At 44.9% G+C, this 24480-nt stretch overlaps 1 protein-coding gene across 3 annotated transcripts in view; it reads right to left on the bottom strand.

The window, feature by feature from the left end:
- Nucleotides 1–1254: 1254 nt before the first annotated feature.
- Gli3 (GLI family zinc finger 3) overlaps nt 1255–24480 on the bottom strand; it is a 264642-nt gene continuing 241416 nt past the window's right edge. For all 3 annotated transcript variants that reach the window (XM_023565209.2, XM_003470095.5, XM_023565210.2), the window contains 5 exons: nt 19071–19220; nt 17458–17622; nt 11999–12289; nt 7579–7906; nt 1255–6762 (listed from right to left, as the gene is read on the bottom strand). In XM_023565209.2, coding sequence (XP_023420977.1) covers nt 4448–6762; nt 7579–7906; nt 11999–12289; nt 17458–17622; nt 19071–19220 — 3249 coding nt within the window. In that variant the 3' untranslated portion in view covers nt 1255–4447. The remainder of the gene's footprint in view (nt 6763–7578; nt 7907–11998; nt 12290–17457; nt 17623–19070; nt 19221–24480) is intronic.

The raw sequence follows: 24480 nt of genomic DNA, 5'->3' as shown, positions 1-24480 counted from the left end.
AAGATGAGATGTTACTGACCAAGAGGGAAGAAAGAAACAGTCTCTGGAATCATTTATGATCTAAAGGATAGTACTGTAAGGTGATGTGGCATGACCCTTAATCTTGACATGTCAACAATAGATTAAGAAATGCTGCACAGATGAGTGAAACATGCTCCTTGGTGTGTCTGGGCAGGTCATGAAGGTGTGGCCTTAAGGTCTGTGTCTCATCCCTCGCTCCTTCTCCTCCGGGACTGGTCCTCTACTCTGCTTCCTGGACACCATGAACTAAGCTTCTTCATTCCACTAGGCTCTTTGGCCATGTTTCTGCCTCAGAGCCATGTACTGAATCACCTGAAACCATGAGCCAAACTGAATGCTTCCTTTCTGGTGTGTGTTCAGTTTTATGTCAAGCGATGGGGAAAAGGACTAATATACGAAGAAAGGCAAGCAAAGCAAATAACTTATTTCTGACCCAAGTAAGGTGGCTACTCATTAAGCATCATATAAAAGTAGGTCTTTACCATGGCAGATTTTCTTTTACTGTGCTAGGGTGACAGGATATTCTAAAGTGGCAGGATAATGTTTATAAATGGACAAGTAAGGTTGTTAGATATTGAACTCTGTGATTGCTTTTCTTATTAGCATCAAAAAACAATAAGGATAAGACAATAGAGCCAGGGGTGGTTGCACACGATTGAGAGCCCCAGTACCCAGGAGGCTGAGGAAGGAGCATCATCAAGCCTGAGACCAGTGCAGATTCCACCCAATGAGATCAAGGTCACCTGAGCAACAGAGGAAGACACTAGAGAGAGGGAGGGAGGGAGGATGAGAGGGAGACAGAGAAACAGAGACAGAGACAGTCAGAAAGACAGAGACAGAGAGACAGAGAGAGAGAGGGGTACTGAGATAGAGACAGAGAGGAAATACTAAGAGTACGGCTCAGTATACAGCACTAATGTGCAAGAACCCCTGAATTTAATCCTCAGTAATGCCCCCCTAAAAGTGAAAATAATAATAAAAAACAAACCCAAAAAGTTGGATGATGATTACAATAGCACCCCCCCCACACACACACACTGTTATGCATGTGTGAGGAACACTCCCACCACATCACAAGTGCTGTGTCTCCACCTGAGTGAGGTGGAACCAGGTCCCAGGGCACACCCCCGCCCCAGTCTGCATGAGGTGGGCTGTGAGTCCAAACCTCTGAATTTTTCCAAAGAAAATACTTTCTCTCCCCAGCTATGAATGAAATGCACCATCCAAGAGAAATTTCAGTACAAAGAACTTTTATTGACATTGTAAGAAACATTGTTTTTCTTTCTTCTTTGTTACAAAAAGGACTAAGTGGTTCTGAAAGCCAAGGTCAAGTTCACGGTGTCTGGGCTACAGCTCCCCAGGCCGGAGCTGGCCGCACAGCATCTCAGAGGAAGGCCCGGCTGGTCACATCCCAACACTATGCCTACAATACTTAAATGTATTTACATGTGTTTCTTTTTAAAAAGGATTACACGTTTTATTTTTTTTTTTAAATCTAAAAAAGGTGAAAAAAAATGAACTTGCATTTTATCTTACACATTTGCAGGATACACAAGGGTATTTCATCAGAAAAGAACAACCTCCTATCAGTTCAAAGCAACACAGGAAACCAGGATGCGACACAGCTCAGACGGCTCCGGTCCTGCATGTCCTCCCTTCCCTTGCCAGACACCGAGCACATGGCCTGGAAGTGGTGACTGGGTGACACCAGTGGGTCCCGCTCGTTGACAAGAGTAACATAAAATAAGGCACATATATGGCAAGAATCAAAACTCAGTGGCTCAAGAGGGTAAGCCCACGTGTGAGGAGCAGGGGGTGTTTTAATTTGTTCTTTATAAAAATAAAATCTAAAAAAGGCTGTAAAGATTAAAACCAAGTTTAACACAGATGTTAAACGAGAGTACCATGGATGAGCCGGCATCTCTTCCTGAAGAGTTAACGGGCAGCAGGGAGTCATTGCACTGACTGCATAGGTCAGAGAGCTGCAGAGGAGGGTGGTGGCCCCTGACAGGAGAGAGCAGGTGGACAGACGTCCCATGTCCCCGTGGATACTGCTTCTGAGTGACCTCGAAAGACTTCCCTTCCATTGCATGGTCACGCAGATCACTGAAATCCCCAGATAGTCCACTTCCTTCTTCCCTTCCTCCTTTCTTGCTTCCTTTTGAAATGTCCCCACTGAGAAAAGCCAATCAGAGAGCTGAAAAGTGTCTCCTGCGATCCAAAGGGCAGCAAGGGGGGAAAAAAAAGGACAAGAAAGAAACACACAAGAAAGAGGTGAATCCAGAGGATAACCTAAAAGCAGAGGGAGAAACCAGGGTAGGAAAGAGCTTGGGCCAAACCCGAATAGCAGGTGAGGGCCAGAAGATTGAGAGCCACAGGACAGTAAGTTTCAGGCACTGCAGCACTAATACTGTGCAGAGACGGTCACATGTTTTGAAGAAGACTCAGTCTTGCTTTTCTAGCTGAAAAGTGGCAGAGATTCTACTCTCCTGAGTGCAGCTCAGCAGCTGTCTTGTGCTCGTGGACTTTTTCCAAACAGGCTACATCCTTTTATTTAAAAGGGGCTCCCTGGGGAAGACAGCGAGGTGTGGAGGAGGATTCACAGCAGAACTGCCGGAGCCAGGAGCATGGAGTCCACAGCGAACCCCACGGTTTTCGCCACAGAGTCCTGCATGGCAATTTTATTATCTCTGTGCCTTGATTCTTGGCTCACATTGGAGAAAGTAAACATGAGAAAAACGGGCTGTTGCTAAGAGCCTTTGTATAACACTTTCTTTTACTTGACTTGTGTCTACTGGTAATTTAAATAGCAGGGTTTAAGTCGGGGGAAAGCCACACAGGTCATGAAGCACTGTGGGTAAATCCAACTCCAAGGATTAACAGGGACAGAATCCTGCAGGTAGACTGAGTATTAATACTTTATTTTAATCACTTACATATTTTAAAGTAGTGTGCTGAATAATCCATGTACTCTTGATGCACACATAGTATGTCTCTTACGTGGGTCGAATGCACATGGGAAGTAGCTACACTTCTTAAAATATTTAATGCTTTGACCCAAAACAGAAGTGCAGATACCAGGCCATATGAAAGACTGTGTAGAACCCTGAACTGCTAAGAGAATGCAGTGCTCAGTGGCTAGAATGTAAACACTGGCACCCACGCAGCTACTAAACACCTTCCTTCCTTCCTGTTCTCAGATGCTTAAACTGGTTGAGCCGATTTATTTTCAGTATCAATGTATGGGAGCGCTTTCTTTTACAACTGAATTTTTAAAATCCCTTAAAATAGGGCGCTTAGTAGACAGATTCCTTCCCTCTAGTGGAATTAATAAATGTTAATGTATAGCCAGTTGTGGGATTGTTTAAATGCCTATATAAAGAGAGCTATAAATAATCAATTCTCAGTTGTCTATGACAGTAGGAGACGAAACTAATAATACAGCCAACTCACAAATATTCCCCAAACTAATTCTACCCAATTGCTTCAGTCTATCATCTATCAAACTTCTTGGCAGAACATATAAATGCAGCAGTGTGTGTCTGAGAGTTACCAACTGCCTGCGCCCTCTCACTGCAGTGCTGAATAGCACCAAATGGTCTTCAAGGTACAGAGTGAAGCGAAAGAGATCACAGATAACTGAGAACTGACCATACAGACGAGCCCACTCAAAGCACACTTACGGACATGAAGAACCAAAAACACAAAGAGAGAGTGAAGGATTTCTTTTGGAAGAGCCCCAGCTATCCACTCCGGTCCCCCTGTGGAGAGTACGTCCTGAATTACACTGGAATTGGGAGCACATAAGAATCTACCTATGCACCCTGAAATGATAATAAAACTTGCTGTCCGTATTCTGATTCTTGTGTCCAATGTGGGAATCCAACACACAACCACACACGCATGCAGGCATGCACACGCACACACACACTCCAAAACATTAAGCATGTGTAAAAAAAAAAATTACAAGAAGTCTGGGTGTGTAACCCTGTGGTCACAAGCCCCCCAACTCCTAGTTCCTCAGAGTAATAGAGAAATGTGTTGAACCCTTTCAGATTTGACCTCTCTTCTAAAAGAAAGAACCTACACAGCACACATTTATATAGGTTTACTAAAAAAGGGGGATGGGGTGGGCTTACAGTTAAAAAGAAAAAGGGGGTGGTTTTAGTGTAACAATACTGATTTAAAACTGAAATGGAAGACAGTTTCTCCCTAGAATACCTTAGGGGTTTTCAGAGTCCTTTTCCATAAAAGGAATATACTTGAAACACATCCCAGTTAGGTGAGATGAGATTACTAAAATACATACAGAACTAAAAAAACACATCAAAACAAAACAAAACAACCCAACCAGCCCAAACACAGTCAGTTCCATCTTTCAACTCCTACGATTTTACATCTGTTCGCAGTCCTTCTTGCCTAATGCCTATTGTATGACCGCAAGGAATTTGCTTTCTTCCGCAAGGGAGGTCAGCAAAGAGCTCATGTCCCCAATCGCCATGTTGGTGGTGCTCACTGACAGGGCTGGGAAAGGGATAGAGGCTCGCGGCGTGGTGAGGCGGGAGGAGCTATGAGAAAGGTTCTGAATAATACTGGGGCTCAGGGCCCCTGACATCAGGCTGGCATGGTCCCCATCATCTATGATGGCATCAAAATCAATCTGCACCCCTTCAAGGTCATGGCTGTCGAGGCTGTCGACGGTACTTGTCACCTGGTTAGCACCTGGGGATAGTAACTCAGAGTTTCCAGCGCCGGCCCCCTGTAGTAGGCAGCTGGCACTGGACATGGAGAACGAGCCCATTTTTGTGTCTTGCGGACTGAAGCCCATGGTTTGGTCATAGAACTGACCAGAGTAATTCTGCACATTCGCACAGAGCTGTGCGGGCTGCCCGGGCATCTCTGTCTTGATGCCGTTCACCCTGCAGGTCTGACTCGTATCACTGAGCTGTCCTTGCTGCAGCGTGAGGCTGGCCCTTGGCATAGCCTGGCGCTGCCTGGCCCCATAGCTGGCACAGGGCTGATAGCTCCTGACCCCCGCCAGGCCGGATGGCTGGCAGCCAACACTGTGGGTCCCCGAAAAGCAGTCCTCTGGCCCTTGGTAGGAGCTGATGTGTGAGGTAGCACTGACCTGCCCGAGCACCTGCTGCTGCCCGGCACGGCCTGCCCCCTGGTGCTGCTGCACACTGTCCCCGAGGAGCTGCTGAGGGAGGCAGCTCTGTCCCAGCGGGTCTGGGGTCTGCATGCCATTCACTGTGAGGCCAGTCATGTCACTGGGTGTCACCAGCATGCCAAAATCCAGGGGGACCCCATTGCCTTGCACAGTGGCACTCTTCAGCTTGGACCCTTGAACCCCGGCACCACAGGGACTGTCTAGTGCCCCAGGAGCCACTGGTTGCCTGGCCAGACAGTTCGCATACTGCTGGGCTTTATAGGGGTGTGCGTGGAAGGCGTTTCCACTGGCACTGGCGCTGGTGTCAGCAGGGATGGCCAAGTGCTCTGGGCCACTACTGTAGGCGCTGCCATTTTCCCCAAGGTCCTGATATCCCGTGGCTGGGCCTGGGCCAGCCCTCCATGGGTTCTGCGGGGGAACCACTATGCTGCTGTATAGCCCAAAAGCCCGAGCCTGCTGCGCTGTGGAGCGCTGGCTGCATTTCAGCTTGGAAGAGGGCAGGTCTGCACTTCCCGAGCTCACTTCATTCCACTGAATGGGCAGGTCGCTTTTGCTGCCTTCCGGGCCTGGCTGCTCCAAGGAATGGAACTGTTGGCCAGCGTGGCTGTCTGGCAGCCCAGATGGGTCAAAGTCAGCTGGCCCGTGGGGTCCTTTGCTGTCCTCTGAGAGGGCACTCTGCAAGTGCTGCCCATATCCTGCTTGGTTCTGGGAATTTAAATACTGCACCACGTCATCAGGCAAGAGATCCTCATCATTCAAGTTGGCGTCGGCGTCCATGGTCAGGGACTCCAGGGTGATGTTCTCCGTGATGCTGGGAGGACAGGGGGACACGTGGAAGGGACGAGGCTGGCTGCCCTCGGGTCGAGTATAGTTCTGCAGCACCAGGTTCCGCTTTTCGGTAGATGGGGGACTGAAGCTGTTGAGGCTGCTGAAGCGTGGGACCCTGGGGGGTGGCAGGCTCTCTGAGGCCATTCTCACTGGATCACTGGCCCTCCGCACGCTGTTCCCCAGGGCATCATGTGGGAGAAGGTGGCGCCGGCTATAACCATGGGCTCCTCCATCACTGCATCTCCGAGGAGGGTGCACGGGAGGCAAAGTCACCCCAGACTCCCGGCTGTCTCCCAGCAGGGCCATCCTGGTCTTCAAGCTCAGCCTCTCCATGTGTGGCAGAGGCGTGGGTGGTGGCCCTCCGGTGGCCGCAGCATACTTGGCCTTGAGGCGGTACTGCTGTGCAGGCGTGAGGCTGAGCAGGCTGGGCAGCCCATCGCTCTGGCTGGCCTCACTGGACCTGCGTGAGGCGTCGGTGGAGATGGGGTCATAGGAGTCAGCCACGCTCACGTTCTGGGGCCTGCCCTCCGCCTGTGATGCCTCACTGGACCTACGGCTGGAGAAGCACGGGGAGATGCCCGAGGAGCGGCGGCTACTCAGGTAGGCAGAACTGATGGTGCTGGTGTTACTGTCTCTCCGGGTGAGCGTGTTCAGCATGGTGAGGTCCACCCCAGAGAAGTCACTTCTGTTTGGGAGAAGAGTCACAGGCCCACCCGAACTGCAGTTGTTACTGGACTGGGTGCCTGCAGAGGAAGAGGACAGGGAACAGAACAGAGAGGCTGTGAACAAGGGAGCCACAAACCAGGTTCGAAAGGTCTCTGATGTACCTTATGTCTTCCCCGGGCTCTGATGCCACTCTGCAGCTCTGCAGTTCCCAGCTCCAACAGCCACAGACAACAGCAAATGAATGAACGGGTGCAGTGGGTAGCAATAATATTTCATTTACAAAACAAGCAGCATTCTGTATACAGACCCTGGGCTGCAGTGTGCTGATCCCTGGCTTAAGCAAAACAATGCCAACTGCTCCCTCAATTGAGTTAAGTTCCTCCATAGGCTCAGAGAAAGGACAAAAAAAAAAAAAAAAAAAAGACTCTTGGGAAATACACACAGTGCCTGAGTTCTAAGCGAGATTGTTTTACATGCACAGTCAGGACTTCCTGTTTATCTCGCAGCCTACAAACAGAAGGCAGAGAGGCAAAAACTCATCTCTGGGGGCTGCTCATGGGAAAGGAGGCTTGCCTCTCCTTGAACTCAACAAACTAAAAGCGGTTGCTAATCTCTGAGTCTTAGATTTTGGAAATCAGAGACAAGGTGCTAACCACAATATATCTACTTTGGAGATAACCACACTATCAGTGCATGTATCACTCCCTGTCTTCTTTTCTGTTGTAGTATCATTCTGTTACAGTCTACATGAACCCTCCAGAAGGGCAACTCGAATGGGGCCAATTTTAGGATGGGTGGGTTTGTGGCATACCCTTAGGAGTGGTGGGAAAGCTAAGAAGCATTCGGAGAGGTTCTGGTCCCGTGTGAGAGAATGTGATCTGAAGCAGACTCACCATTTCCTATGAGAGGAGAGACCGCAGGGGCTTTGGGGGGTAGAATGGGGTTCAGTCGTGGAAGCATTCCATTCACTTGTTTCAGCCTTTCTAGTTTGACGTGCTCCATCCATTTGGTCCCTGCTGGATTCCTCCTGGCTTGCAAAGCAAGGGCTGTGGTGGCGGTGGAAATGGTCGAGTCCATGATCGGGGTTTCGTCAATGGCACTGAGGTCCGCAACACTACCTCTGTCGGTCAGAGGAAGCTCGAGCCCACTGTTGGAATAGCTGCTGATGGGGGACTGTTGGCTGCTGCATGAAGACTGACCACCAGGGCTTGGCTGAGATGTCTGAAGGCATCAAGGGAAAAGAAAGAAACATCACCGGGAAGGGCACACCAGGGAGCCCACAGTGACAGCTCATGCATACCGAGACCTTTACACGAGCAACTGGTTGAATGAGAAGAAAAACTAGGCTCTGGTGGACACAGGTGGCCTCTGGGACCAGAATGACTAATGGGGCCACCAGGCCAATGTGTAGCGGGAGGCAATGGACAGCAGAAGATGTGGGATGACCAGAATGAAAGCAGCCATGGAATCCTGTCCCAAACATGAACTCTGCAAATACACTTGCTCTCTTTCAATCCCACCTCTAGGGTTTTCACCTTTGAGCAAATCACTCAGCCACTCACAATCTCTGTGTCCTTATCTGTAAAATGGGCATCTTTTATTTTAAGGACAATCTGAAGTCCAGAGAGCGTGCAGATATAAAAAGATAAAAAGACTGGAATACTAATACTAATACTAATGCTAATACTAATACTAGCACTAATACTAATTAGCTCACAGGCATTAACAAGGTGGCTTAATATTAATGGAGTTTAATATGACTATTCAGTGCAGCTAATACATAAATGTAAGTAAGATATGCCCATAGGACACATCATCTTCTCTCCAACAGGTGGCCCCTTAGCCTCTCCAACACTGGTACCCGAGCTCTCTGCAACCTTTTCTCCCTCCTAGATTTTCCTGTTGTTGTTCAGCCTCAACTAGGTTGAAGAACAAGGCAGGGGTAAGAGCTAAAAGATCTCTTTGCTTCTGCCATTTCGGGGGGGGGGGGCAAACAAAGGCCGCAACATTCTGTTTACCCTTCTCCCTTAGTGTGCCCTAGTGTTTCACCAGGAGAACCAAGATGTGTTCCATAACCCAGCAGAATGGATTCTGTGAGAAAATTCTGCCATTAATGGAAACTTAATCCAATCACCAGTTCTCGATCAGGGACCCCATCCCAGGACTCTTGGAAATAAGAGATGGAAGGAAGCCTGGGATGCACGCTACAGAGCCTGCAATTTCCAGGACAGCTGGCACAACATATAACTAACAGTTCTGCCTTGAAGTCTAGAGGTGTCTTGGTTGATAAGCAAATGCTTTTGCAAGGATAAGAAAATGATGTCCAGAGAAGTTCATGACTGCCCAGAGTCATACAGTTTAGGATGCAACCAGCTGGGACCTCCTCCACTGTTACTACAAAAGCTGAAGTCAAGGACAGTGGCAGAAACAAACATCTCCAGGAAGTTGATTAACTCAGGGTGATTGCAGGGTGAATCTCAGGTGGGACACATGAGGCTCTCTGCAAGCGATCTGTGAGCTAAGGCTTCTCCATGGAATCCTTGATAGCTTTGCAGCTGTCACTGGGCACATATTCAAGCAAATGGACACTTTCTAAGCGAGAGCCTGGTGGGATACTAACCTCATCCTGGGCAACCAAGCAGAGCAAAGGAAGACACATAATTCAAGTTTGTGAAGCTGGATTTGTTTTGTTTTGGTTTTGCCTCATCAGAGTCCTGGATTGCAGGCTACTTTCCCTTTCCTGAGGCACTTAGAGTTTACTGAGTTTGGGATGTCTTACATTCCTGGGAAGTCAATTCAGGATGTGTGTATGAATTCTGATATATGAATATACACACACGTGCAGACACACACTTCCTAGGGAGTGTAAGAAGGTGTTCAAGTACCTACAGTTAGCAAACTGCTTCAGTGAGCTTACATCTTTAAAGATTAAACTGCTAACAACAAATATATTTAGATTTCCCACAAAGAAGGTGGATGACATCAAGGCTAAGAATGAATTCATACTAGTAATTTAACGGAATTTGGGGATGTCTGCTTGGTGGGCCCCAGTGTGAGCTATTATGAAAACCTACACACACACAACAATGAATTTCATCATCTAACTCCACATTTTCCACATGCTAAATGTCCAAGACATTTGTATGGCTGAGTAATGTTCACTACCAAAGATGTCACAAGGCGACAAAAACTAAAGGAAATGAAATGAAAAAGATGCTGAATGCTAAACTGCAAACAAAATAAAATAAAAAGGAGAGAAGACAAAATTCCCTCACCTTATTACCCACTGTCCTTAGGAAGTGAGAACAAGACATTTAGGAGCATTAGACAGAAGAGATGTTGCAATAAGAAAAAAGAAGAAAGAATTTAATTCATAGCATGATGATCAAATAAAGACACATCTTTTAAAGAAAGAATATTAGAAATGTAAATTTCATGAGCATTAGTAAAGTCTATGAAGACACCTACTTATATTTAACTATGTGAGTACATACATGCACATCATAGTATAAGCTCGGGGAGCTTCAATTTCAGCAAAACACAGAACTGGGTCTTAGCTCTGTGAGCTCCTTTAGTTCTTTATTTCTCTGATTTGATTAGCTTAGAAAATATTTCAGACATCTTAACTGGGGTGCCTCAATGGTCACAGAGTCAAATCACAATCAATTTTTATTTTTATCAGTTTTTTTTCTTAGAGAATGAGTATCTGGCAAGAAGAGAGGTCATTTTCTTGAGCTAGGGCTACACACAATAGGTACAAGAGCCTATGGGTTCTAAGACCATAAGCCATAGTTTTTCCACGACCTAATCTAGGAGACCACAAATTCATTTTCCCTTTTTTCATTCAATGTTTGAGAATAAACTGTTGAATGTTCTGTACAACTATTATCCAGGAGGACTTTATTTTAGGAAATAGATACATGGCTACCTCCAAACATAGATAAAACAGTTTATGAACTGCATAATTTAAAAATACAGCAATCAATCAAAATATATAAACCTTTGATTAAGATGCTTTATAAAAGCAAAGTACAGCTACGGAGTGAGAATTAATGATAACACTGGACAACTTACTAGCATTATATTTGGCTAGAATTTATGTCACTTTGTAAGACTCTAGGCATTCAAAGACAAAAACAGTAGACTGTTAAAATGCAGCTTCCCATCACGCCAGTGCAGAGGGGCATGTGCAGGATTTCCGGCTCACATATGCCTCTCAGCATTGATGTCATCACTCAGGAATTCGAAGAATGCCAGTCCCAGGGCTAGACTGCTCTGATTTCAAGAACTTCCTTCCTTCCCTGAGTAAAACTCTGCAGCTCCAAGCTTTCTGTGTGTCCAGAAATCTGGTCGTGCAACTGCTGTCTGGTACCTTCCCTCAACAGGTGAGAGTGGCAGACTGGGTTTAAATAAGCTCACTTAGATAAATCCCTAGCACACGTGACCAAATAGAAACACTGTGAATCTCCTCTAAGATCAATTCCTTTACTTTTTCTTGCTGCCCTCTGAACTCATTAGGGGTTTGATCGGAGCGCATACAGGAAGCAAGATCATCACGTGCAGTTTGCAAGCAGCTGGAAGAGCAGCATCAGCAAACCAAATCAGTGTTAGCCTATAAGAAATTTTAAAAATCCTTCTTTGCTCTCCACCTCATGGGCTCAAGCACAAATGCAGAAATGAGCTCGCTTTATAATCTCAAATCTGATACTGGAGCTGTGTCTAGAAATCCTGCTCTGCTGGGCCCTTCCCTGTTCCCTAAAAACGTCCTTCTATCTTCAGCCCTGCTGCTCCTGTGCACATCACAGGTCAGGCCCTGAGGCTGGACCTCTCTGCCTCCTCCTTTGTCTGCTGGACTCCTATCCCTGTCACCTCTGCCCTGGAGAGCACAGTCAGTTCTCTTGCATGTGCCTTGCACAGGCGTGTTTTTGTGCTCCTACCATCCTGCATGGTGGGTGTTAGCTTTCCATCTATCCCACCGGACAGTAAATCCCTACAGAATAAGGATTGTAGTTTATTTATTTTGGGGTCACCAGGCAAAGGAGCCAGAAATGATTTTTATGGAAAGACTCACTGAATGATTGTCTAAACATTATGAGTGCATTGATCAACTAGGAATCCTACCAATTTCTTTCTTTTTTTTAGGTATTATCCTAAACCCATCAACTTGGAGGACACAATCCAGCTCAGAACCTCCTTGAATAAGAATGGCCTGATGCAGGACCGGAGGGGAAGCTTGTCCCTCTCAATACCCTTCTGGGCTCTTCTAAATGACTCAGGGCTGGTGGTGGAAAGTCGGAAGAGCGAATGACATACCATGGGCTTCTCCGCTTTGACGGTCTTCACCTGGAGGCATTCTTCCCGCTTTGAGGTAGTGGTGCTGAGGTCTTTCTGCTCCCCGAGGGCTCCCTGAGTCGGCCGGCCTGGGGACCTGGACTGGGAATGGCTGCTAGAATCTCTGGGGGGTGGGGGCCGCGGGTGCATGTCCCCTCGCTGTTTCTTGGTGACATGCGCCTCAGGGCCATGCACAGTCTTCACATGCTTCCGGAGGGAGCTGGGGTCTGTGTAGCGCTTTGTGCAGCCTGGGATTTTGCACACATACGGTTTCTGCCAAATGCCACAAGAGTGAGGTGACAGATTGTTAGAAAGTGATTACGCCTCAGCGCCATGCTCATTACATTTTTAATTCTTTCAAAAACACTTTTACAAAGCTTGGAAGTATTCAAATGCCTCTAGGAACTAACAGCTTAATAAGTTCCATTTAGATGTTGTTCAGGGTCCACAGAATCTAGTTTAATAGATGATTATTTTAGAGAGTGCTCCGGGGAGCTAAGAAGGTGTAAATTGCCTCAATGTTCTTGGGAGCATTTGTGCTCTGAGTGGAAAGAAGCACCACAGTGTGATGCATGTTAGGTGTTCCACAGACATGTGAGGTATCAGGAGGATGATGATGATGGACAAAGACTTAAGAGACTCTCATTATCCAAATAGAATGCTGTACACCTTCCTTTAAGGAGAGGATGTGCAAAGACATTTCATAGGGATATCTTGGTTCTGGGATCTAATGTCACTCTGCACTCTGCAAATGTGCTATTTGCACATAGACATAATAGAAAAATTGCTTATGCCTCTGCCATGTGAGAGAGATGTCACTAAAATATGTTCTTCCAGGTAGCATTACATGTGTGGGGGTGTTCAGGGCTCAAAATAACCCACAGTATCTATGAGTGCACAGTGTACACTGCTCAGGGATGCAGGGGGTATACTGGGAACCAGGGTTTTTGATCTGTGCTCTCTGAGTTCCTAGATCTATAAATTATTTCAGGCTGATTTTATTTTCTATAAGCATCAGTGAAGAGCGAAGTGTTTACTCAAATCACAGAACTATTGGCTTCTGTTCATACCAACATTGAAACTGTGGTCTTGTTCACTTGTCTTCCAAAATAATATACTCATGAGTGCTCTGTCTCAGCCAGGATCACAGATAGCTGGCCCTCTTTTTCCAATAGTTATTATACCAACTGCACAACTGTACTGAGTTCTGTAGGTAGACTGTCCTGTCATTAGTCCCTAAACAATCAGTAGGGCAACAATGTCATAGCATTGGTATGGCACTAGATATTATAAGTAATTACAGATGACCTAAAATTTACAGAAGGGTGTGTGTAGACTATGTATAAATAAATACTAAAGGACTGGTGTATTCTTAGAGTTTGGTTCTGCAAGGATCTTGAAAATATTTCTTACAGAAATAAGAGATCTATGCATTTGTATCTATGTATATCAGAAGATGAGCTCTTTGGTAAGCAATAAAGTAAGACTTGTATAATGTCTCTAGCATATTTTAAAACACATCCTGCCTTATGGAATGCATGTCTAAAAGATGCTTTTCAGTAAAAGCCCCAGAACAGACTGAGTGGAACCTAAAATGTTGAAATGTCCTAATGCAGGGAAGCAAAGATTCTGAAAATTATCCTGACAGACTTCACCTCCAAATATGACGTTCCTTTGGGCAGAACTGACTCCATTAAATTGAATTAGGTCTACTCAGAAGCTTGTGTGATTTGTGACGGTGTGTGTGTAATGAAATGAGCACGTCAAATTCTACACATTACAGACAAAGAATGGCACTGGATATTTAGTGTCATTCCTTTATGAAGTTCTGACGCTGACCTATGTGTGCTCGGGGCATTGCTGTGAGAGTCCTTCCATCAAGAAGCAGAATGGGGCAGTTGGTCAGGACAGGGAGGGCAAAAAGAGCTTGAGGTAGACCTGCAGGGTGTTCTGAAGGGCTCTTCTTATAAATATATGTGTGTGAACAGCATAGATGAGCCTAGGGTGGAGGACACAGTTGGTGTGTATTAGGTACACAATTGGCTAGCACCATTACGTTCAAGTCCAGTAGCACACTCAGACAGGTACACCCGTACCCCTGTGCCTTTGCATGTGAACATACACATTACACTCCTACACAAATCTGCAGGAATACAGGTATATTTGGGAACTCTTTACTTCACAGCAAAACACATTATTTTTGCTACATACCTTAGCTTTCAAATTCTGTTGGACCTGTGATTACAGCTAAATGTAATTATAGGCCAGGATAAATGTCAGATTTTCTGAGTGCCCTGGGTACTCAACTTTTTGACATGATAGTTACCTTTCTGACTCACTGCAATTATAAGTCCTGTGTAAAAGCAGTTGTTAAGTCTTTTGACTCTGTAGAATTTTTCCAAATAAATTTTTTTTCAGTAAACATTTAGTGATTCCCGATCCATACAAGAGCTTGTGAGCACCAAGTGGTATATGGCAGGATTTAATCTGAAGGTGTATAAAATCTTTAAAGTAATCCTTATATTTTATACATAAAATCTTACTTCTGAGAGGAAAAATACAATACCATGTAATCATCTGCAATACAAAGTGTGACTTTTGAGCATGGGGGCAGAGAAGAAATCAGCTTTCGCTTGGGATGGTCCTGGGAGGGGTCAGTTATTTTATTTTGGTGTCTGGGATACTCAGATACCAAATGCTCAGCATCTGGGGTTATGCTGAGTGTCAAGTAAGGTCACATCCAGAAAGGATGTGTGACACATCAGAAGTGCTCCAAAAAAATAAGCTTTAATTAGGAGGAGGAATTTTAGTTGGGCATTGAGAGGAGAATAAGATTCTGAGGGATAAAAACAAGTGTAAATGATGCTAATAAGAACTGTCCCAAGCAAAGGACCAGCAGAGCACCATGTCACACATGCCAGCATAGCAGTCCACAGCACTGGCTTCTGACGTGGGGAGTCTTGTCACTGGCTACTGCTATCCAGTGGGCCTAGAGGGACAAGACAGGCTAGGGGACAGAGAAGTGACAGAAGGACTTCCTCCAAGGGAATGATTCCCTTTCTGGTTTATGCCATTATGTACTTGGCTACAGCCAGGATCACAAAGAGCTGGCACATAGCTAGCTGTCAACAGTTGTCTAAAGAATAAATAACGACCCAAATGAAATAGCAGGTATGTCAAAGCCAGTCTCTTGTTTTCTCTAGGATGCTGTGGGACATGACTCTGGAACTGCTGGACAAACTTAACTTTTGTACATCTGAAACTGTCCATCATTTCATATGCAAAGCCAAAACCTTGTGTGTACATCAGAGAAAAATGATTTATATACTTGTGAGTAAAATTTTGATGATGTGTTTATGATCAAGGTTTAAAATTTAAGTAAATTCCTCAATCTTGGTGAAAAATGGTATTGATCAAGGTGTCTTTTGAACTCATAAAACATCCAGTCTTCATGTAACAGTGATTTTTTACCTCACAGGAGATCACAAGCTCAACTGTCATATACTTAATTCAAGCAAACAGACACGTGTGTATTTTAAATCCACAAAAAGATACAAAGCTCAGTATCCTTATGTGTGAGCACTGCCAATCCCAACTTATCCATTATTTGAACTTCTCCACAACAAGAGAGAAGGCTGGCTTCTAGTCTGGAAGAATAAATATTCCCTTTTAGTTACTTAAATATATAAAATAGAGTTAAGGATAGTAATTATTTTGTGAGTAAAGCTAATTGAGTCTCTTAAAAATCTGAAATTGAGTTGCAATTCACAAAGCAAAATAAGTCTACTGAATTGCACAATTCAGCAGCTCTTGGTGCAGTCTTAATGTTATGCAATCATCACCACTATCCAAGTCCAGAACAGTTTTATCACCCCCGAATGAAACCTTGTATCCATTAACAGTTACACCTATTTTTTCTCACCCCAACTGCTGGCAAAAACTTGTCTACCTTTTGTCTCTACGGAATCCCCTATTCTAGATTCCCTAAAACTTGTACAAAACCAGTGCAGAGGATGATTTACTGCTATTGCACACAGGATAAGCTCTTTTTCTGCAAAAAAGTAGAATGTGTCATCTTCTCTTGAAATGCCTTCAAACAGCTGGTCAATACGATACATTTCAAATGACTTTTTCCTCCTAGCCAGGAGCTGTTCAAAAAGAGCTGGTATACCTAGACTTGCTTGTTTGAGTTTGCTGTGGACGTGCTTTGTGGTGAGTGTGGTGTATCCTGGAAGAGATAGCTTTGCTTTATCTGAGTGAAGATCAAATTTCCTATCTTACAGCCAAAGGGCCCTGAGTGCTATGGTTTGCTTTGTTTTCACTAGATTCCCTTTCCCCCAGCTCTATCTCTAGCTCCATGGGTTTGGCTGGCATCTGGTGAGATCATGAGGGCCTCTCAAAGTTTTATGTGTGCAAATTGTTCCTCCTCCTGCACATTTCAAGCAGAGGACCAAATTTGCAGAGCTGAACTACACGTGGCATTAACAAACTCTCTTCAGCCACCCAATTCCTAGCCCAAACATAAGAATCGTTAGTGTTACTTTCTTGATTCCTCAAGGGAAAGCTTTCCTGACAAGCCAGCTCTGGAGCCAGATATGCAAGAAGCTGGGGATCTGGAAGCAAAATAAATGTAGGAAAAATGAACTACGAATTCTTTTCTTTTCTTTTCTTTTTTTCTTTTTTTTTTTTTTTTTTTTGTCTTTTTCGTTTTTTATCGGTACCAGGGATCGAACTCACGACTGCCTGCTTGCAAGGCAGGTGCTTATGCCGCTGAGCTAAATCCCCAGCCCCGAACTAGGAATTATTTTCATTCTTACACATCGTGCAACTTGCGAAGGGTAACTACTTCAACATCAAAGCAACACTACAGCAAACACTCACTACCATGCAGCTTTCCTCCACAGATCGCCTCCAGTAATAAAGTTGGTTTCTGAATATCAAGATTCTCTGAGATTTAGAGTGAATGGAAAGTGGTTTTTAACCCACAGTTGATTGCTCTGAAAAAATTTCCTTGGTATAATACATTTGAAGATGCAACCTGACACAAGACAAATACAAGAGGCTGTTTTTGCAGTGAGCTGCCTGCCATCTGCCAATGTGCTGTGGCCCTCCACTCCTTGTGAGTTTGGATTTATCCTATTCTGGGCAGTGCAAGGGGATGGGATTCCAAATCAGCACTCTTCTCTTCTGACCGGTAGGTGGCGCTTCCCAATAACATCAAACCAAATTCACAGGGAGTTTTGGGAAATTCCCTTCTCATCTGAATTACTCTTCAAAAGATACCTAATTCTCAGCCCGTCTTCTGAGACTCAAGCGTTTTGCCTGCAGGGTCAAAGCCTACTCGTTCTGGGAAGGGGCCCAAGAGAATAATAAAGTAGAACATGCCTGCCTGTCCAGGAACATTGGCCGGGAGGGTCTCTGGGCCCGGAGAGAATGCTTACCTCGTTGGAATGTGTTCTGTTTTGGTGCTTGGCGCGATCAGAGGCGTTGGAGAAGGCCTTGTTGCAACCTTCATGCTCACAGACATATGGTTTCTCTCCAGTGTGAGATCTCAAGTGTGTTTTCAAGTTTTCTAGTCTCGAGTAGGCTTTTGTGCAACCTTCAAACTGCGGACAACAGGTAAATCTGGATTACTCCACACAATAGCCCCTGCCGCCACTTACGCCTAACCCGCTGTCCAAGGGGATAAAACCCTCACGTCGAAAGGGTCAGCAAGCTTTTGAAAACCACTGAACAAAAACTCCGCTAAACTCTGCATTTATTGGGATTCAGACGTAGCTCGAGGCCGTTCAAGATAAAGCATTTTTCAGTGCCAGTAAGTCCTGAAGTTTTTTTTTTTTTTTTTTTTTTTTTTTTTAAATAGGTCGCTCAATGTGGACAATGGGTTTCATTATCCACTCAGTGATCGCCTCAAATTCCCACTGATTTCAGATTCAGCACAAAGTTCATTAATATGGCTTTGTGTCCATACAAAGACAGGGGATTTGATCACGTTTGTGAAGGGCCTTTAAGATGTAAAGTACCAGGGCAAGCAGTGCCCAGTGTGCCTTGCAGACACCTGGGTGGGAGGAGGCTCGGCCTCTGGCAGCCCTGGCCTCCTTGGCAGGCCAGCCAGAAAGCGTCCTGAGTAGATGCAGGTTGCGTTTCTTCGATTAAGACGTGGGATCAGAAGCATCTTGATTTTTTTTTCAAATTCTGGAATATTTTGCACACACATAATGAGATATTCCAGGGGCCGAACCCAAATCTAATCATGAAATGCCTTTATGTCTCCTAAATACCTTATATAAACATAGCTTGTGGGTAATTTCATATAATATTTTTACAGTGCCTGCATTTTGACTATAACCTGTCACATGGTACCCATGGTGTGGGATTTTCCATTTGTAGAATCAAGTCAGCAAAAATCTCAACTTTTGTAGCTTCCTTTTTTTAAGTATTAGGAATTGAACTCAGAAGCAAGAGGTTGGAACAGATCTTTGGACTGATCTGTATCCCCACTTCCCCAGTCTATATAATCTTTTTTTTTTTTTCTTGATTCATTAAGTTGTTTAGATTAAGCTCAAACTTTTGATCTTCTTTCTTCATTTTTCCAGAGTGCCAGGATCTATAAGCCTTTACCGTCATGCTTGGCTAGATTTTTTTTTTTTTTAAAATTTGGGGTACTCAACCAGTGCAAAGCTAGGTTTCTAAAAAGTCAACTTAAACAGAAGCAGGAGGCTGGAACATTCCCTTGTCTTCTGGATCCTCTTCTACAACAAGCTGCTGGGCTGGGGCAAGGCTGATGGGCCTTGAGCAGTCCCCCGGTGCCAGTCACCTGTCGCCCACTCACCACTGCAGAGTTTTCCTGTGTAACTAGTTAAACTCAAAAACATGTGCATCTACCACTAGACAGCGCTTCATCTTTCTGGCACCACCATCCAGCCACATTTCCCCTTAAACTGGAGTCCTCAGCACTCATCTCCCTGAAGTGTACAAGGAAAGACCCTCAGGTAAAGTCTGACACCTATGGGTGCCTGGGGACCCCGGGGCCAGCAAGCACATGGGTACTCACAGTGCATTTGTGAGGCTTCTCACCAGTATGTCTCCTCATATGCACCACCAACATGTACTGAGCTTTGAAGGGTTTCTGCTCCCTGGAGCAATCGAGCCATCGGCACACAAACTCCTTCTTCTCACCGTGGATATGGTCGTTATTGATATGCTGGAGTGGGAAAAAGAAAGAGAAAGATGGAAATGTGTTATTCATTTCATAGGCAATGAAAGGAACTAAACTACATGGCCTAATTTTAAATCCTAACGAGTACATAAATAACTGGACCAAAGTACCAATTTCCAAAAATTTGTTCTTGCTGAGTTTGCATGCTTCCCAGGCTGAGGAACGACACTATGGAGAGGAAGCCTGATGTATCAAAAAAAGTACTAGCATGGGCACCTGAAGAGCTGAGTGCATTTCTGAATTAGGCAACCAGAAAAGTGTGAAACAGGGCAGGGTGAACCATTTTTGACTTCCCTGGGCCCCTAATAATTTTCATCTATCAAGGGGGTTTGGGGAAGTTCAAAGCTGAAAGATGGTAAAAGTGTTCCGTAGCTCTAACACCCATGGTGCACATGTATGCACACACAAATCTGTAACAAGTAATAAGGTACCTGAAACCACTTTTCAAATGAATCTGTAGTTCAGGCTTGGTGTGATTTTCTCTTGTTAAGAATCTCAGACAGAAGACCTAGCTACTAAGGAAGGAGAAGTATGCTGGAGTCAGCAAGTGATCCACTCAACAAGTGATCTAAACTCTCAGGGATTTTGCTCTTTTCATGCACAGAATAAAAGAATGAAGCTAGGCTTGTAAATGCATCTCTGCAACCCCAGGACTCTGGGAGGCTGAAGTTCGACCCCAGCCTGGACAACTTAGAGACCTGAAGAGACCTTGTCTCAAAATTAAAAAATAAAATTTAAAAAACAGGCTATAGCATAATGGGAAAGCCCTAGATTCAATCCCCAGTTCTAACAAACGAAAACAACAAACCAACAAAAACAAAAGAAAAACAAGGAATGGGCTCCCTAGTTTCTAAAGTCATTCCCAGGTTTAACATCCTGGGTTTTAACATCAGGTTTTAGAATGCAGGGGAGCATTCTCAAATTCTTCATCCATTCAAGGCTTCAGAACCACACTGTGCCCTGGCTGAACAGGGTGAGTGTCTTCCTAATGGGAGACAGGAGACTTGCACATAATGTGGAGGAAGAGGGCGGTGTTCCTCCGGATCATAGGTAGGTCAGTCTGGGCAAGCCGAGCACACTATTTAAATAAATGTCCAGTTCTTGACTACCAGGGGAGATTTGCATACTCTTGCGATTCTCTGGTAATCTTGCATTACATTCACCTTAATTTAAAGCAGTTGGGACAACTTTCTCAAACACACAGAGAAACACATCAGCTGAAAAACCTGTGCAGCCACTGAACGCTGCCTTTCATCCTCTGCATTCTGTGGCAGTGATATAATATCAAATTGCCTGCCAGCTAAGACTCTGGTTCCTGAGGGAAGAGGTCTCTGGGACGTGAGGGTAAAATGCTACCAGCAGAGCAGACCTTTCCCACTTTCTCCACTAGGTGGCCGACAGCTTCAGGAAAAGAAGTTTTACACAGTAATAAGTTTTCCGTGCTTAAAACTGGATGGGAGCAGAGAAAACAAATGATAATCTCTTTCCTGTCCTTGAATGGTTCTCAGAAGGCTGGGTGAACAGAAGACAGTGGTTGGCAACTCACAGCACACAGAGAGACCACTGTCATCCTGCCGGAAGCTGTACATCACAGGACCACCAACAGAAGCACTCAGGTCCACAACTGTACCAAAACCCTGAAGCCAGGAGAGGTGGGTTCTTATCAAATTCAACACACTCCATGAATCAGTGCTTCTTAAAAGCCATGGTGGTACACACGCATATGCAAAGAAACAGCATGTGATCTCTGATTTTGTGCTCCTAGCCCAGCTTTGTAGCTAGCTGGTGCACAGAGGGGTCTCAGATGCCCCCCATAGCCCTAAGTGTGTACTGTACACAGTGGGAGGGTTTCTATGAATTCTCTTCTGCAGGGAGAAAAGCGAATCATGGCACAGAACCACTCCCTAAAAATTGTCCTTGAGTTGGTTTTACTGGAAGTAAATAAATTGGGTCTCTGAATTATTACAGAATAAAGAGAAGAAAGGCAAGTGGGCAGGCAGCAATGCAGGCACACAGGAAGGAGGTGGATAAGAGGTGAGAACGAAGGAGAAGGGAATATTTTAAAAACTCAAGACTGGGAAACAGATCCACAATCTGACCTGGGCCAGTTTCTAGAAGCCTTTTGTCCTAGATGTCTTTCTTTTCCTACTCTTAGCAACAGTGTTCTGCTTCTTTGCAGATACTCATTAAAGTAAATATTTATTGAACTGATTTGACCCACGCAGCAAACTAAATTTTTACTGGGCAATAGAAACTACACTGGACACTTCTGTCCTCTTGCAACTTCATTTCATCTGGTATTTAAACAATAAGAATCTAACACATGGCATTTCATTACTTTGAAAAAATAAACACTCAAGAATTGCAAAAATATTCTAAAGATGCTCAAATGGGAACCTGGTCTTGCTAGACAGGACGAAAATGCACTTAATTACAACATTTTTCTCCAATGCATTTCTGAGCATGTGCTGAGCTGTACTCTCACCAGGACGTTGCTGAGGAGGAAGGCGGACATAATTCTTGCCCTGAGGAAATTACAGTCCACTGGGGGAGAATAGGTAATGACTTAAATTTCTGCAAAATTACAGTTGTGATGATCATCGGGGAAAGGAAATAATGGGTTGTGCAAAGAAGCCCTGGCCAGGGCTCCTAAGTCAGGGCAGAGCCTCCGGACTCAGGGTGGCTTCTTAGATGAACTTGCTCTAGGATCCCACCAGGAAGCTGACTGAAGACCCAGTAGGTGTCAGGCGAGGTGGGTGTGGAGACAAAGGGACACATTTGCAGATGGACGGTGGGTATGCTGAGGACGAGTGTGAGTTCCATACATGGCAGGAGTGAACTGGCCAAAGACGGTCTCAGGCTCTGCCACTGCTTGGCACATGGTGAGAAGACACCCCCTTCCCAGGAGTCAAGTGGACACTGCTGCTGGGGTGGCCAAGTTTGGGCCAGCTTGCCAGGGCTTACCTCAAGTGCAGTGTGCAGGGTGATTCTGCTATGCAGAATCACAGATGCCATCAGAATACATGGTGACTATTTATATAAATACTTAGTACAGTAAGAGACAAACTGTTATGAATTTCACTCAATAACTTCTGTCACTTTGAACACAGTGATCCCATCTTTTTTGGCCCTTTCTGAAGCAGTTCTGAAAGTCACTTTCCTGAGTGTCTTTACAAGGATCCAAAGTGCAGTGACTGGCCTGCCCAGAGCCACTCAAGGCAAGGCAGGTTTGTAGAAACACAAAGCTGTGTTCTAAGCAACCTCATTCACTGGATCTTCTGGTTCCTCATGTGGTGAAAGGGTAACGTTTTGAATCTTATTCAGGACATCAAAGCAGCCACAACAGCACAACTGAAAATACACATGAAAGAGGATTCCCAAAGCTGCTTCAGAAAACAGGAAGATCCACAGGATATTTTTTAAAGCCTGGGGAGTGCTGAGAGGGGAGCTTCGTGGCAATGTGTCTTTTGCAGTAATACATATTTTAAAAAATTTAAACACTCACTATGTTTTTTGATCACACTGTCTACATCTCTTGAGAAAGCTCACCCTGGAATGCCTGTTCCCAAGCAAGAGGACATCAAGGTACTTCTTAGAGGAAGTGGATGAGCAGCGGATGTGGAAGTGTCAGCAGTGGCCAGCGAGGTAAATGACCCTGGCCTTGCCTTCCTGTGAGGGCCAGCCCAGTGGGGGAGCTGGCCTCTAGGGCAAGGAGGGGTGTCCAGGTCCAACTGGGACCCTGCCTCCAGCAGGGCAGTGTCAGAGAAAAGGCGTTAGGGAGGGGCAGGCTATGGGCTACACAGGACATCAGAGGCCTAAACTGAACTTTCGTTGGCAGGAGGTCTGGAATCTGGCAGCAGTGGTGTGTGTGTGTGTGTGTGTGTGTGTGTGTGTATGTGTGTGTCAGAAAGGGAAAGCAGGCAGCTGCTCCTGAAGACAGCTGGGCAGAGATCCAAAACACTTCCCATTTATACCTCACTGAGCTTTGTCTACCACGTGTGGGAATCTGATGGAGGGGAATCCTCTCCATGCGGGGAGGGCCCCGGATGGTCACAGCAACTTGCAAGGCCACCATCTTGGGAATTTTCCTTTTTGTCCTGTTAGGGTAGACCTGAGTCTGATCCAATATGCTTTTACCATCTGCTAAAACTTCTCTTGAATTCAAACTTGCACTGAGATCAGCAGTTACCCTTTGGTAAGGGAAACTATGATCATGGAGGGGTGAGACAAGGACCATTTTGCTTTTTCTTGCCCCAGCTTTCTGACTATTTCGGTGGTTCAAAAGTGTTTTACACTTGTGTTTCCAAGAGCTACATTTTAGGTGAAAATGAAGATCCTGAAAAATTGGATATGTCACATATCTACATGTTCTAATTTCCTTTTAAAAAACTGCACTGCTTCTGGATGAGACCTTGAGAGGGCTCTGTAGGGCTAACATTTTTTGTATGAGACCATACAGTAAATATTTAGATTCTGTGGTCCAAAGCTCTCTGTACACAGCTGCAGTATGTAAATCAACAAGGATAGCTGTTCATTTAGGGATGTGGAAAACTTTCATGTCATGAAATATTCCTTAAAAGTTTTTAAAAAACAGCTTAAAAGCATGAAAACTACTCTCAGCTCGTGGCTAAATAAGCTCATAGGCTCTACACAAACAAGCAGAGGGCTAGATGTAGCTCATCTCTAGACGAACTGATTTTAGAGTTTTCTTCTTGCTCTAATATTTGTCAGGTTAGCCCCCAAACCTGAGAAACTGAAATTAGAAAGAGAAATATCACTAGAGAAAACAATATAGCATTAGAAAGGAATAAATATCAGGAACCTGAGTTAAAGGAGGAGGGGCGAGGTCAAGACACCCCACCATCTGCATGGTTTTCAGGATTGGGTGGAAAACATATACACAGTCACACTTTTCTCACCTAAATCCAAGGTGGCTGATCAAAACAATACACTGTGAATTCTTTAGATCCAGCAGACAGATTGATCCTATGGGAAGTTGGCTCACAACTCCACAGCCATGAGTTTATTTGTGGTCTCACTAAAATTTGACTTTCTAACAGTGAAAACGTTAATCAAATACATAAATAATTGAATCGGAAGGAAAATACTGCATGATTAAATTCCAAACTAATCCAACACAAAGACATGCAATTTGCCAGAGGCCCTGAGAGCCAGAAAAAGATAGATGGTGTAAATTACAATGTACAGCAACTTGCGTGGCCACTCAGAAGTCTCCCTGTCTGAA

Source organism: Cavia porcellus, unplaced genomic scaffold (genome assembly GCF_034190915.1).
Source record: "Cavia porcellus strain 051 isolate PalLab524CR breed Dunkin Hartley unplaced genomic scaffold, mCavPor4.1 scaffold_23, whole genome shotgun sequence".
In the NCBI taxonomy this organism is placed as follows: Eukaryota; Metazoa; Chordata; class Mammalia; order Rodentia; family Caviidae; genus Cavia; species Cavia porcellus.
The sequence above is the reverse complement of the archived record's forward strand: the minus strand, read 5'-3'. Positions and strand labels throughout refer to the sequence as shown.